This window comes from Lycium barbarum, chromosome 5 (assembly GCF_019175385.1).
Source record: "Lycium barbarum isolate Lr01 chromosome 5, ASM1917538v2, whole genome shotgun sequence".
NCBI lineage: Eukaryota > Viridiplantae > Streptophyta > Magnoliopsida > Solanales > Solanaceae > Lycium > Lycium barbarum.
In genome coordinates, this window is record NC_083341.1 from 80,541,337 (window position 1) to 80,558,036 (window position 16,700).

At 36.1% G+C, this 16,700-nt stretch overlaps 1 protein-coding gene across 1 annotated transcript; it reads right to left on the reverse strand.

The window, feature by feature from the left end:
- Nucleotides 1-3,331: 3,331 nt before the first annotated feature.
- On the reverse strand, nt 3,332-3,958 carry LOC132639511 (E3 ubiquitin-protein ligase UPL3-like). Its single transcript, XM_060355956.1, has 2 exons — nt 3,635-3,958; nt 3,332-3,400 (listed from the first exon to the last, which is right to left on the reverse strand). The coding sequence occupies exons 1-2, from the start codon at nt 3,830-3,832 to the stop codon at nt 3,332-3,334; spliced, it is 267 nt and encodes an 88-aa protein (XP_060211939.1). The 5' UTR covers nt 3,833-3,958.
- Between the last annotated feature and the right edge of the window lie 12,742 nt (nt 3,959-16,700).

A 16,700-nucleotide genomic window follows, 5' to 3' on the forward strand; every position in this document is an offset into this window, starting at 1 on the left:
TACCAATAGTGGTTATACCAACAATATATCCGACTCAAGATGAATAACAGGAGGTAATATCTACCAACAACTCATGGCTTCAAGCCAATACAATAGAATAGTCAACCACAACACAACAGGGTGGCTAGTCCCAACACATAACAGGGCCTAACCTAAGGCAATATCTAACCCAACTTCTTACCCGAAGGTTCACATGTTGTTTCCGACAATATAATCTAAATATGTGCTTCGCTATACGAAGTCTCACAAAGGGGTAAGCCATAACCTACCTGGATGGCCGAACCGCAACACCAACAACTCACTATTTTGCCTTGCCTTTCCGCTGAACCTCAGAACCAAAGTAGTCTAAGCATAATCGAATTCTATATTAGAAATCATGAAGAATGATACTAATATTGCTATTATTTCAATTAGGTCAATTCTAACCCTAGAAATTGGAAAAACGGGCTTAACCCAACCACTAATTGTTGATTTAATTCAAGGATTAGCCTAATTTCTGCCCCAAATTAGGTATAAACCCTAAGTCTTCAATTCTGAAATTCAACGCTTAAAGTGGAAGATATATAATTAATAAGCTTAGATGAGTCAATATCTAGCATAAACAATTTATCATTAGTAATCCTAGAGACAATATTCTTCCACAGCCCTCTTTCAACTCCCATCACCATGGGTTTATTAAGGGAAAAGGGGGAATCTAACATGATAATGGTTAAAGGAAGAATGAAGAAATAAGCAAGATTTACCTCCAAGATTCTCCTCCAAATATCCCTAAGAACAGTTCCTCAAGCTCAAATATCAAAATTAGACATAATGAGGGTCAAAGGGCTTTTAACACTTTATTAAATTTACAAACTGCCCGTCACCCGCTTCACGGCATTGGGACCGCTGAAGCGCCGTAACATTTCATTAATTTTATAAACTACCCGTCACCCGCTTCACGACACTGGGACCGCTCCAGCGGTGCCGCTTCAGCGGTCACCTGATCGCTTCACCGGTCAAGCCTAAAACGCTTGAACCGCTTCAGCGACAGGGTTACCGCCCCAGCGGTACCGTTGCTGGTGCCGCCAAAGCGGGCACCAGACACCGGAAAACTTTCTAAGTTTCACAATTCGATCCGATTTTTCGACTAGTTCCCGAGGCCATCTGCTCACATACCATATACATAGACATACATAAAAACGCGCTATGAACCTGCCCGTGGCCTCAAAATTCCCAACGGAGGTCTCGTTAATCGAGTCAACCCTCGATACCTTAATTCCAATTTGCCAACCCAAGTCCCGAAATGCATCTAAGTGCATTAGGAAGCGAACCAAATACACATCCAAGTACTAAACGACCATCCAGACCTCTCGGAATCGACGAAATTTCGAAAAGGGTCTGTTTACCCTAAAGTCAATTTCGGATCAAACATTTTTCACTTTAAGCCTATATATTCCCAAAAGTTGCTCGAATCCAATCCAGACACCTCGGGAAGCGTGTCAACGGTCCCCTCGGATCAAAAGTGAGCTAATCAATGCTCGGGAACGAGCAAAAATACCGAAAACACTATAACGACCAAACAGGTCGTTACATGACATGACATTTCGTTCAAAGTCTTAGTGTTTTCTCAATCAAATAGTTAAACTAAGTGAGTTTTGGTGTTCAAAAGGATGAAAGTATACTAGTACTTGATTTGTTTAAGTTTGGTGATCATATAAGTGAAAGAAAAAATGAAAGAGAAAGTTCTAAATGCGCTCACCTAGACTCGAACTCGGGACCTAAGGGTTCTAAACCAAGACCTTGACCAATTTCGCTGCAATAGCATTCGACATTTTTTGGAACGAAAATTTAGTTAGCTGCATTTTTTAATAGAGTAAAATGGTAAAATAAATGACTTTTCAATATTTAATAGGAAATTCAATGCAAAATATTGGTTTGTTGCATTCTCATAATCAAATTGGCAGCATTTCATGATATTCATGCTTAGTTTGGATTTTTTACGTTACGAACTTGTTTACGCTATGATCGGTAATGATTCTCCTCATTGTTTTACATTACTGATCAGTAACGATTCTCCTTGTTGTTTTACATTACTGATCGGTAATTGTGAGCTCATCTATAATAAGGTTATAACTAATTTTAGTTCATAGTTACTTCAACACTAAAAGTGACTTGATTCGTTATGTTAATAAATAATGATTTGACACTGCATTCACAAGAAATAGCAATATGGAGTTCAACAAAAAATAATACAAAATTAAACAACAACCATTAATCATTCATTCAAATTATTTCACTCTTCAATAGATAACGTCCAATAAAAACCAAATACCGTATGTATATAGCCAATATATAATACTTTATTTACAAGAAAATTACAAACACTTTCAGATACCAAAACAAAAAAGAAAAAGAAGAAAAAAAAATACATTCTAGGCTAAATACCGTATGCATATAACCAATATGTAATACTCTATTTACAGGAAAAATAGAAACACTTTGAGATACCAAAGCAAAAAGAAAAAGAAGAAAAAAATACACTCTAGGCCAAATATCATATGTATACATAATACACCTACTATAAAAAAAATAGGGCTATTGGTCACTTCACATTAAAAAATCTGAAAATATTTATTAAGAACATAAACTATGATTAGCTTAAGTGAGAGAAAGTCTCAATTATAATATTTTTTTTCAAGATGGGAATTGATGCAATAGCACATAATAATAATAATAATAATAATAATAATAATAATAATAATAATAATATATAATAAAGAGCCAAGATTCCTTGAAAACCATGTAAAGTTACAATTTTATTACCATTTGCGTCGGTTTGTGACAAAAATAATTGTGCCAAATATAATTTTTCATAAAAGTTTTCTACCATTTCAACAACCCGAATCAACAAAACAATTTGGCCCACTTTAGCCTAACAACAGGAGTTTCTGCTTTGTCTGCTTCTAGCTTTTCTGATACAAACAAAGTTGAAACTGTCCACTGCACAAAATGATTGACAACTTAGGGCCCACCCTGGCCAGTGTATCCGCCACCTGATTGACAAAAGATAGCTATGCCTAATTGGTGGGGTTCCCCAGCCTCATGATGCACAACTAGTGTACTTTGATGATTTTTTATCTGTTGACCTGTCCATGGATCATTCTTTCTCCTAGGGGTGGACGTTCGGTATTCGGTTCGATTTTTTTTAAAGTTCAGGTTTGATAATTCGGTAATCGGTAATTGAAAGTAGATACCAAATACCGAACTTTTGAACTTCGGTTTAGTAATTCGGTAATCGGTAAATCAAACTTCGATTCGGTACGGTATTCGATAATACCATATTAAGTCGAGTTCACTGTGCACCGGCCCTCAAACAAGCAATTGGGTGTTCCTGAGATATCTTCTTTAGAGCTTGCAAAGACTGTTAAAAGGTAAAACATTAGCATCACAGCTTTAAAAAACCAATACTTAGCAAATGATAATGATGGTTCTACATTAGAAACAGCACTTCAGGGTTATTTGGTTCAAGGCATATTTATGCAAGGATGATAATATAGAGACCGCAAATAATAGTTATGGATTAGTTATACTGGGAGTATAATTTTCAAGATCATTTTTTTCCTTGTTGGACACATGTACAAACTAATTCACTCACCTGTTCAGCCAAGTCCATGTATTCAATTGTAAGCAACCGCGTTACAAAGCATGAAACAGCTCCATAATGGACAACAGCAGCACACGAAGAGGGCAAAACATCAACCAAGTGCGTAAGAGCCCGGGCAGCAAGAAGCATAATATCAGGATTGTTCTCGTTATTGAGCAGTCCTACAAGTACCGGTACAAACGAATCCATAGAATTTCGGTATTCGGGAAATACCGAATTACCAAACTTATAATTACCGAATACCGAATACCGAACTTTTTAAATTTTATTACCGAAAACCGAATCGAAAATCGAAATACCGAATACCGAAATACCGAAACCCTCGGTTCGGTTCGGTAATTCAGTTTTCGGTGTTTTATGCCCAGCCCTACATTCTCCTATCCCGTTCCTTGTAAACAGCAATTAACACTCCAAAAATTATATTGTAAACACACATTAATTAATCATTAATGAACAAACATTAACTTAGAACCTTAGTTTAATTAATTAATCGTAGATAGTCGAGTGACTAAGAGTTCGCGATTCGAATAATAGTGGCTAATGAGACACCAATATTGTTACCTAATTCTTCCTTCTTCTAGTAAAATAAGTTAAAAAAAAAAAAAGAAAAAAAAAAGAAAGAATCTAATTGTTGCAACCCTACATGACTTTTTTTTTTTATTCGTTTCCAAAAAAAAGCGCTACTCGTCTATGACATTTAATGTTTCTAAGGTTATTTAACAAGTTTTTTTTTTTTTTCCTTTTTGAGCCCTTAAGATGCTAGTTATTAACTTCACTCGTTATTTATGTGCTTAGGTGTAAGTGAAAAACATAGGTTTTTCTATGTCAGGAGGTGTTTATGAGATATATTTCTTCGAGTCCGGAACCAAAATAACCCAAAAAAAAAATGGTATGAACCAAAATACCCCAGGAAAAAAAACGGGTACAAAAGTACCTTTAACGCATGAAAATCATGCGTTAAAGGACTTAACGCGGACGGAGGCGTTAAGTCCTTTAACGCATGATTTTCATGCGATAAAGGTGTCCCTTTTTTGATCAAATTGTTTGATAAGCTTTAACGCATGATTTTCATGCGTTAAAGCTTTATCCCTTTTTTTTTTTTTTAATTTCTTTCTTTCTTTTCTTTCTTTCTTTCTTTCTTTCTTTCTTTCTTTTTTTCCTTTCTTTCACATTTTTTTTACATACTTTAGACATAGATTAATCATGCTTCGAGACTCCAAAACTTGAATATTTTATATAGAATCCTATTTATTTTTGTGCGATTAATAAGGTAGGCTCAACACATCAAGGATACACAAAACTTCGGATTGTCGTTTTAGTGATTGAAAAGTGCTCGAAGTCCATTTTTGTTTGAAGACTTGTTGTCATTAGCTTTAAGTTATTTATGTTTTAGGGTTATACATTATTTTTATATTAATGCGTAACTTTATTTTGACAATTTCACAAATAAATAAATTAACAATAAATAAAAAATTAACAAATTAATAATCCATAATCAATTAACAAATATTAATTCACAATCAATTATTTCTATATTTTATTTTATTTTATTTTTTTGCGTTATCCCCTTCAACATCCAACTAATTGGAGTCCGCAACTTAAATAACTTCAAAAGTGGGTTTGGGTACCAAAATAATCCATTAACGAATAACGAACAATAAGTTAAATCATGAATAACGAATAATAAAATAAATCCCGAATAACGAACGATAAACTAAATCCTGAATAATAAACGATAAGCTAAATCCTTAGTTTTAGAATGAACATCATTAACAGAATTTCCGAAAAGGATTAGTTAGTTAACATAATTTTTTGATGAAGGATTAGTTAGTTAATATAAAATTGTGTTCGTTATTACTTTAACTAGATGAGTTAAGTAAATTATAATTGACAATACAATATCATGGATTATTCAAAATAACTAATTAAATCCTCCATAACTTATCCTAGTTAAGTAAGTTCTAATTAGAGATTCTTTTAAGTTAATGTCAAGAATAATGAATAATTTAGTATTTACAAATACAACACCTCCATGGATCTCCGTTAATTATTTGTTAATTATGGCATTGTTAATATATTTATTTCTGAAATTGTTTTTCCCATGTTATTTACTTGCTTATCCCATGTCAATCGTTAAATAAATTAGTTCATTTTTTTACTAATAATATCTTCTCAACGCTCCCGCTGAGGTTTGATCCCTGGTGGATGAGATTAAAAAAAGTCAAAAGCCAAAGGCTTTACCACCATGCCAAGTTGATTAAAGTAACAATGTAGACACTTTTTATTATTTTGTATGTTCACTGATGCTATCTAACTTGTTTTCTTAAATTGAATTTGAAACCTTGAAATTGACATTGAAAACATCATTATCACGGGATTATGGAATTGAAATATATTTTTCGCCATTAGATTTAAAAAAGAAATAAATGAAAATTGCACACTAATTTGGGGGAAAATTGAAATTGAATGGGATAACTGACGTTTTTCGAAATTTCGGGGCGGCCGAACAGCCTTGCGGCAGTTTAGACGCATAGATCTGGAATAAATACCCAAAATAAAAAAAAATCGCATCAAATGGACATCCGAGCACAAATTTGTGACCATTTAAAATTTCACCAACTTACAAATAAATTAGTGCGGAAAAGGTTTTTTAATGGGTTATTTTGGTACCCAAATCCACTTTTTGGGTTATTTAAGTTGCAGACTCCAATTAGTTGGGAGTTGAAGGGTATAACGCAAAACAAAAATAAAAAATTACACATAAATAATTGATCATGAATTGATATTTTGTTAATTGATTATAAAAAAAAAGTTATAATCACTAAAAATAAAGTTACGCATTAATATAAAAATAATGTGTAACCCTAAAACATAAATAACTTAAAGCTAATGACAACAAGTCTTCAAACAAAAATGGACTTCGAGCACTTTTCAACCACTAAAACGACAATCCGAAGTTTTGTGTATCCTTGATGTGTTGAGCCTACCTTATTAATCGCACAAAAATAAATAGGGTTCTATATAAAATATTCAAGTTTTGGAGTCTCGAAGCATGATTAATCTATGTCTAAAGTATGTAAAAAAAGTATGAAAGAAAGGAAAAAAAAAAGAAAGAAAGAAAGAAAAGAAAGAAAGAAATTAAAAAAAAAAAGGGATAAAGCTTTAAGGCATGAAAATCATGCGTTAAAGCTTATCAAACAATTTGACCAATAAAGGGACACCTTTAACGCATGAAAATCATGTGTTAAAGGACTTAACGGCTCTGTTCGCGTTAAGTCCTTTAACACATGATTTTCATGCGTTAAAGGTACTTTTGTAATCATTTTTTTTCCTGAGGTATTTTGGTTCATACCCTTTTTTTTAGGTTATTTTGGTTCCGGACTCTATTTCTTCCAAGAAAACGTGTCTATATAAACGGTCACAAGCAAAGTTAAGCCGTTTGCTTTACAAATGCGCCAAATATAAGAGGTGTCTACGTATTTAGCCTATTATCAATTTGTACGTCTCTTTCTTTTCTTTTTTTTTTCTTTTTTCAGTTAACAGGGGGAAATTGTATTTAATTATTATGCATCATTATAAAACCAAGTGCCACTTATCAGAGGCGGATCTAAGATTTGAAGATGCCGGGTGTCATAATTTTCTTCAATGTACATCTTGTTAGGAACGTGTTGGGTAGAATCCATCTCTTTTTAGTTATTCGGATCAATTTAATAGGCCTTTTTTTATTTGTAAATATGAAAATTACATCTCAAAAATCAAGAAACGAACATAATTAACATCTTAAACAAGGAATCACAACTATTAACAGCAAGGTGAAATCAGCATTTTTCCCCAAGGGACTAATTGCATCTTTTATGTATATTAAAATTTCCATCACAATTTAAGTAGTAAAGTGATTGAAATTGAATTTAACAATTATAGAATAGCACAATTTTTTATAATACACTCCCTCCATCCACTTTTATTTGTCAACTATACTAAAAATATATGTCCACTTTTACTTGTAAGTTGTATAGTTTGAAAAACCAAGACATAATTTACCATTTTATACCTATTTTACCTTTATTAGTAAGTACTCCAATTCATTTCTTATTTTATTTATTGCTTGTTAAGAGTGTCCAAGTCAAATATAGATAAGTAATCATGGACGGAGGGAGTGATAAACAAAAGAAATTATAAAAAAATAAAAATAAATTGAATTTTGATCTCAATCCAAAATTCCTATTGAGACCCAAGTTTTTTGATTTAAATACTCACAGATTTGAGATTAAGAAAAATGTTTAATTTAAGGGGTTTTGAAGTTTCTATTTGTGTGTTCTCGCTAGAGATCACAAATAAAATAATAGAATATGGGAAAGACAATATAAATAATACAAAGATAAATAGAAAATTGGGAGAGTCGAAAAAGGAATTACTAGTTCAAAGGAACTAAAAATCACAAGAAAAAATGGGAGTCGGAAATGTTCAAGATATATTCAAACTTATGTCTACCAGCCGTGATATCTTTGTCTAATTTGTGACTAGGGGTGACAGGATCAAATATTTAACCTAGTTTAAGCAAATTGCAACATAAATATATAAAATATTTATCAATCTAGGGGGTGCCATGCCACCCCAACCCTAAAGGGTGGATCCGCCACTGCCACTTATACGGCTATGATATAATTGTTTATATATTAAACAATAGTTTATACTATATGGGGTCGTTTGGTAGGTAGCTAAATATTCCGGGATTATAATCCCGGGACTAATTTATCCCATCTTTTGGGATAAGGTGGGATATCCCACCCTTGGGATTATGCTTCATTTTGTAAGTGCTGCGATATCCCAGCCTATACCATGCACCAAACGACCCCTATGTTTGTTAAAGGACTGACTATTATTCATTTCATTAGTTCGGTTTGTTTCAACTAGATCCCCTTTTTGTTAGGGTTTTGCCCTGATTTCTTACTATGTTTGAGTTTTACTTTTCTATTGAAGGAAAGTCAAAGTATTACCATAATTATTGTTACTTTTCCTAAAAGAAAAGTATAATTCTCTTTCATATTTAGCTATTTCTTGTCTTGGAGGAAAAGTTTCGGGCATCTATAAATTGAAGACATCCTTCCCACAACTAAAACATACAATAGCATCCACAATGTAGTACTCAAAATAGTCTCGTTTAGGGGAGATTATTCTCTCGTAGTTTTAATGTTTTCTTTTTATATTTTTTTCAAATGTAGGTCACTTGACCAAATCATATTATAAAATTATAACTTTTAGTAAATTTTCTTTATTGTCTAATTTATCGTCGTTCAAATTTTGCTATTGTTAAGCTTCCGCATGACGCCTTGTTTATTTCGATCCGTACAAGTGGTATCAGAGTCGTTGGTGCAACTATGGTCTATGGTTGAACGAGGTTAAAGGTAGGTTCAAAGCAGATTCATATCAAGTTGCAGCCTGTTGATGATAGTGAATATTTTATCCGGAGTACTACATGTGGAGATGAATTTTCAATTATATTCTCAACATACACTGTTGCTATCTCTAAAAATAAAGCAAGATATTTGTCACGACCCAACTAGGGGGCCATGAAGGGTATCCAGAGCTGACTACTGAGCACCACTCATTACGCTAGTCATCATACCTATCTTGGACACATATAATCTCCAAGGCAATACATAAATACACATAAGCCCTCACGGCTGCAAAATGATATACAAAAATATACACCGATGTATCCATGAGACAACAACTACCCATGCATCCGTATCTACGAGCCTCTACTAGAGTACTGAGACATACAGGACCCCGTCATACCCAAATATATACACAAAATAATATACCAAGAGATAGCGACTCCAGAGTAGTGGAGCGCTCCTATGAATCTGCTGAAGAGCTCTTAGGTGTCTGCATCGTCTCCCTGTCTACATGTGGGCATGAACACAACATCCAAAAAAAGAAAGGACGTCAGTACGAAAAATGTACTGAGTATATAAGGCATGAACAATAATAACATATCGAAGAGATAAGTGAACATTAAGTAAGGAAACAACCTGCAACTGAATGTCGCTTAAGCTAGAATAATGCATGTTAACTTGCGTCATAAACAACATCATATCATGTATGCATCTGTAAGCTGCCCGACCATATAGGTACGGTGTGATCATCATTAGCCCGCGTCCAGGCCTCCCACGTCCGGGGTAATCATCTCATGCCGCCTACTAGTGGTGTCTGCCCATGCCATCCAGACATGGTGTATGTCGCCCGCCTTAGCGGTGTCTGCGCGGCCATATAGGCACGGTGTAATCTCATTATCATATACTTATCATAAAGCATGCATTAAAATCAAGTACAAATTATAACTCTATCGGGGTGACGTAAGGTCGAGAACCCCCGATTCCATTATGGAGTAGTCACGATCATCATACCTCACCTTGAAGGAACTAGCATTATAAGGTGAGTTTAGCAACAATGAATAACATCAAGGAATCATTAGCTTCATAAGAATATCATATCATACGCTTTGGGATTCTTTAGACTTAGACTCATCATCATCATTGTCATATGAGTAGCCATTGATAGCTATAGACTTATAATTTCCAAAATATGAGAAAGTCATGGAAAGATAAAGGAATGTCATATTATAGGAATCATGCCTTAGGAAAATAAGGGACTAGCCTTGCATACCTTTTTCCTTTCTAACTTGCTGACTAAACACTTCCTTCCAAATTCGTAATTCTACATTCAAGGGAATTCGTACTAAGATTAGATAATCGGAAACATACTTGAAGCTAAGCTAAAACTAATGAAAATTGAGGAGCATCTCCTTTGTTTCTACAACTCCCTCCATAATATAACAACTCCCAACATCAATAACAACATTCATAATATCATAATCAATAACTCCAACAAGTTCAACATTATCCAATTCTCAAAATTCCCTCTCCAAGTTATTCATAACCATAGTCATAATATAACACCACATCCATCCTCATATAATGCTTCTCCAATTTTCTTAATACCATTTATAATAAGATTATACTCATAATAAATCAAGAATTAGGGTTCATGTCAAACTATTATTCAAGAACACCATTATTTTCACATTTGAGCTCCACATTCTACTTTCTTCCATAATCCAAGTCTTTCAATCCTTCAATATTCTAAATAACATGAAATGATCATAAAACTCACCTTTGATTGTGTAGGATTGGGTTTTGGATGGAAATGCTTCACTAGGAGAAAACCTTAGCTCCCCTTCCAAAGAAATTTCTTGCTTCCATCAATCCTCATTAACATTCTAGCACTTGATTCTAATAGTTTTGGTATTTGATCTTTGGTTTCCCTTGAATTTATGTTAGTGAAATGTGTGGAACCTTCTAGAGGTCTTGAGAGAAGTGGAGAAGTTGGAAGAATGAAAAATTAGAAGTGGGAACATGTATTTATACTTGAAAAATACTCAGCCCGACGGGATTTATACGGACCCTTATACGGTCCGTATAAGTGGCCGTATTTCACCATCAGGGAAATCCCTTTTTCTGTAAGGTTATACGGACCCCTTATACGGACCGTATAAAGTTATATGGAACGTATAAGTGGTCGTATAACTCCATTTTTCTGAAGTTAATTTCGTCGTTTCGTTTGATCTCCAATCCTTATGGAACCTTCTTAGCATTTGTTTAACACTTCATTAACAATCTAAAGAGCGCTATAGCTTTTCCTCAAAACATTATTAAATGAACATTAGCTCGGTACTTACAAACCCTTTTCAAAACACAACTTATACTTTACCTTCTTCAACGAACTTTCTTCTCTTGCCTCAAATGTCTTTGGAATCTTAATTAGAATCGTTAATTACCACTCCTTACTTGTAGGGACATCGTATACACCTCACCCTGCGTTAGTCTATCTACCACACGACGACATGAAATTTTTTCGAGGTGTAACACTCTTCCCCCCGTTAAAAACATTCGTCCTCGAATGTTAAGTTTTTGGGAATTCTACAAATATTTCGCCAGAGTTTCCATCGTAACATGGCGCTACCATCCTGTCACAACAGCTCACAATAACATCGCCTCATAGGGCTACAACACATTAACAAGAAAATATGGCCACACACGACCAAAAACATTAAAAGAAAGCATCACACATCTTATGATAACAACGTCTCATCTTGAATCCCCTCCGGGGGTAGAAACAATTGTGGGTACTTGGACTTCATGTTTTCCTCCGCTTCCCAAGTCATTTCTTCTCGGTTATTGTTTTTCCATAAGACCTTGACTGAAACTACCTTTTGTTCCTGAGATTCCGCACCTGCCTATCTAGTATGACAATCGGCACCTCTTCATAGGCCAACTTCTCAGTAATCTAGACATCATCTATCGGCATAATTCTGGATGGATCTCCAACACAATTGCGGAGCATCGAAACATGGAAAACTGGGTGGACTAATTCAAGCTCTGGAGGTAAATCCAGTTTATAAGCTACTTGACCTATCTTGCGGACAATCTTATAAGGTCCAATGTATCGAGGACTTAATTTTCCCTTCTTTCCAAATCTCATTACGCCTTTCATCGGTGATACCTTTAAGAATACCCAATCACCAACTTGGAATTCTAAGTCTCACCGACGGTTGTCCGCATAAGATTTCTGACGACTTTGCACTGTTAATAATCGATCTCGGATAACCTTGATCTTTTCCACTTCTTGTTGAATCAACTCCGGACCTATTAATTGTACCTCTCCTACTTCAAACCACCCAATTGGCAATCTACACTTCCTTCCATATAGAGCTTCATACAGAGCCATTTGGATGCTGGCATGATAGCTGTTGTTATATGCAAACTCAATAAGAGGTAAGTGGTCATCCCAAATACCACTGAAATCTAGCACACATGCCCGCAACATATCTTCCAAGGTCTGAATGGTGCGTTCAGCTTGTCCATCAGTTTGTGGATGAAACGTTGTGCTAAGCCTTACCTGAGTACCCAAACCTTCTTGAAAGGACTTCCATAATTTAGCAGTAAATTGTGCTCCTCTATTTGTGATAATAGATATTGGGACACCATAAAGTCGCACTATCTCCTTAAGATATAACCTTGCATAATCTTCTGCTGAATATGTGGTTCTGACTGGAAGAAAATGAGCTAATTTCGTGAGTCTGTTAACAATCACCCATATGAAGTCATATTTTCACGGAGAACGAGGCAAACCTAAAATGAAATCCATGTTAATTACTTCCCATTTCCAGGCTGGAATTTCCATCGCTTGTAACAATCCTCCTGGCTTTTGATGCTTAATTTTCACTTGTTGGCAATTTGGACATTGAGCTACAAATTCTGCTATGTCTTTCTTCATTCCATCCCACCAGTATATTAACTTGAGATCGTGATACATCTTTGTTGCTCCTGGGTGAATAGAATATCGAGAGTAATGAGCTTCTTCTAGAATCCGACGATATAGTCCTGCAACATTTGGAACACATAGCCTGTGTCGGTACCTAAGAACTCCATCTGCAGAAACTTCAAATGGTGACTTCTCTTTCTCAGGAAATGTATCCTTATAGTGATCCAATTGGGGATATTCATATTGACGCTCTCTCACCTCCATATCTAAGGATGAAATAGCTGGGTTGTGAATGCCAATAGCATTGCCTAAATTAATTAGACGAACTCCGAGATTGGCTAGCTGGTGACGCTCACGGATTAATTCCTTCTTCTCCGGAGGGACCTCACATAGACTACCCATTGATTTGCGGCTAAGTGCATCGGCTACTACATTCGCCTTCCCAGGATGATATAAAACACTCAGATCATAATCCTTTAATAATTCTAACCATCGGCTCTGTCGTAGATTTAATTCCTTCTGCTTGAAAATATATTGGAGACTCTTGTGGTCTGTATAAATATCAACATGTACACCGTACAAGTAATGTATCCATATTTTTAGCGCATGAATAACCGCAACCAATTTGAGGTCATGAGTTGGATAATTTTTCTCATGTTTCCGCAACTGCCGGGAAGCATAGGCAATGACTTTCCCGTGTTGCATCAGCATACAGGACAATCCAACACCGGAGGCATCACAATACACAACATAACCATCTGGCCCTTCTGGGAGTGTCAGGACCGGGGCTGAATTTAATCTATCCTTCAATTCTTGGAAAATGCGTTCACAAGCATCGGTCCACTGGAATTTTGCTGATTTCTGAGTTAGCTTCGTCAATGGTGCTGAAATAGAGGAAAACCCTTCCACAAATCTTCTATAATAGCCTGCTAATCCTAAGAAACTACGGACCTCCGCAGGTGTTGTGGGCATTGGCCAAGTCTTCACAACCTTTATTTTTTGAGTATCAACTCGAATGCTGTCAGCTGAAATGATGTGGCCCAGAAAAGTTATAGAATTCAGCCATAACTCACATTTCTAAAATTTAGCATACAACTCGCGTGTCTAAAGAATCCCAAGGACAATACGCAAATGGTCTGAATGCTCTGCTTATGTCCGAGAGTATACTAGAATATCATCAATAAACACGATCACAAACAGATCTAAGAGAGGCCTGAATACATTATTCATCAGATTCATAAACACTGCTGGAGCGTTAGTCAACCCAAATGACATTACCCGAAATTCATAGTGGCTATATCTCGTTTTGAAAGTTGTTTTGGGAATATCTTCTTCTCTAACTCTTACTTGATGATACCCTGATCTTAGATCAATTTTGGAAAACCATTTGGCACCCTGTAATTGGTCAAATAAATCATCAATTCTTGGAAGCGGATATTTATTCTTTATCGTCAACTTGTTTAGCTGCCTATAGTCAATGCACATCCATAGGGAACCATCTTTCTTTCTCACAAATAGGATAGGAACTCCCCACAGTGATGAACTGGGCCTAATGAATCCCTTCTCAAGCAAATATTTCAATTGCGCTTTTATCTCTTTCAACTCTGCAGGAGCAATTCGGTAAGGAGGAATAAATATAGGCTTGGTGTCCGGCAACACATCAATCGCAAAATCAATCTCCCTTTCCGGAGGAAGATCTTGAAGTTCATCTGGGAATACATCCAAAAATTCATTTACTACTGGGACGGATTGAAAAGTCGGTCGTTTTGCTTCAGTATCATGAACTCGAACTAGATGATAAATATAGCCTTTCGCGATCATCTTCCTTGCCTTAAGGTAGGAAATAAACCTACCTCATGGAGACGCTGTATTACCTTTCCATTCAAGTACGAGTTCTCCCGGGAATTGGAATCGAACTATTTTCGTTCTACAATCCACATTAGTATAGCAAGAAGCCAACCAATCCATGCCCATAATCACATCAAAATCTAACATTTCCAGCTTAACCAAATCGACCTTAGTTTGACGATTACATACCACAATCACACAATTTTTATGCACTTGCCTCGCTATTACTGGATCACCAATCGGAGTAGATACCTCGAAAGGTTTAATTGGCCCGGGTTTCACCTCAATACGGCCAGCAACATAAGGAGTAATATAAGACAACGTAGAACCCAGATCAATCAATGCATAAACGTTATGAGAGAATATGGATACTATACCTGTAACCACATCTGGAGAGGACTCAAGATCCTGGCGTCCGGCTAAAGCATAAATACGGGGCTGGGTACCACCTGAATTGGATGCTCCGCCTATGCCCCTACCGCGGCTTGCTGGAATCTGGGGAGTCTGCCATGTCGGGCGCACAGACGAGGAAGAACCAGCTGCTGATTCTGTGGGCTGAACCCCAACTCTACCACCTATCGAGGGACAATCACTCATCATATGTCCAACCTGACCACAGGCATAGCAAGCATCTGAACCTCGGCGACACTGACCGGAATGTAAATTACCACACTGGCTACATCGCGGCACCGGTGGTCTCCGCTGGCTAGGATCACCTCCAAACTGAGGACATGAGGCTCTCGAACTTTGACCCGATCCAGAATAAATGGGGCGATCAAATCTCCTGTCCGCAAATCGAGGAGGTGCACTCGTCGCGGACTGGCCCGAATACCTAGAATACTGGTGCCGTTGACTCCCTCTATACTTATTACTGGTAGATCTGGCTGATACACTTAAATTACACCTTTAATGTCAGGAGTAAGCAGTCGTTGTCAAATATAAAACCCAACGAGGTTGGGGTCGAATCCCACAGAGAATACAATGAAGAAATATACTTAATAAGTGTAACACCAGACTATTAGTCTATATTTCAGGGGAAAGAGGAATATAATAGTGGTTTGATTGTCGTTTGTCATTAAAGACTAAGAATGGTTATAGGATGTAAACTATTGGTAAATGGGACTAAGGTTGTGGTTCCAATGGAAAGTAATGCGATTGGGTATCAATTCAACTTATTTATATGCCTAAGTGAATTAAACCAAGGGTCACACGAATCTTGCCAAACGTTGTCCAACCAAATTAGCAAATTTCATCCTAGGCTTTTCCAAGCCCTAGAGTGTTTTATAAGAGAACGCCCATGTAGCCTCAACTAGCTTTCCTATTCCTAGCTCAAGCTGTTAGATGGATTTAATGACACAAATCGTTGCTATTAATTGTTTTCCTAACCTCTACTTTCTTTTCCAAGCAAAGTAATGGTATGAAGGCACAAGTAATGTTGTACACCATCACAAGACATTAATGCTTGAAGAGTTAATAGAAAACACCATTAGCATATAAATATAGTATGATTATGAAACCCAATCACATAACTAACACATTTGGTCCCACAACCTTAGCTAAAAAGATTAGCTACTAATATTCATTAAAGGTAAAGCAATAAAATAAAGTGTATTCATAAAGCTTACAAAAGTATTGAATGGAGAAGATGACAAAAGCCAAAGGAATCTTAAAAGCTTCACCAACCAATAATAAATGAGCTCCACAAAAATCTAGGCTAAAAAAATGTAGAATAATGAGTCCAAAACCCTAGAAAATCTATTTATAGAATGTCCAAAACGGGATCAATTTCCAGACAAAAATGCCCCTGCGCATCTGGTGCGAATCGCACTTGGTGTCGCATGTGCAACCTGCGAGTCGCAGGTTGTACCAAAGCATCGCAGGT

Excerpts from the sequence above, each read along its gene's own strand:
- LOC132639511 (XM_060355956.1), bottom strand. The coding sequence starts at position 3,832 with ATGGATTCGTTTGTACCGGTACTTGTAGGACTGCTCAATAACGAGAAC. Across the intron at positions 3,401-3,634 it reads ACATGGACTTGGCTGAACAG|TCTTTGCAAGCTCTAAAGAA; the intron begins GTGAGTGAATTA and ends ACCTTTTAACAG.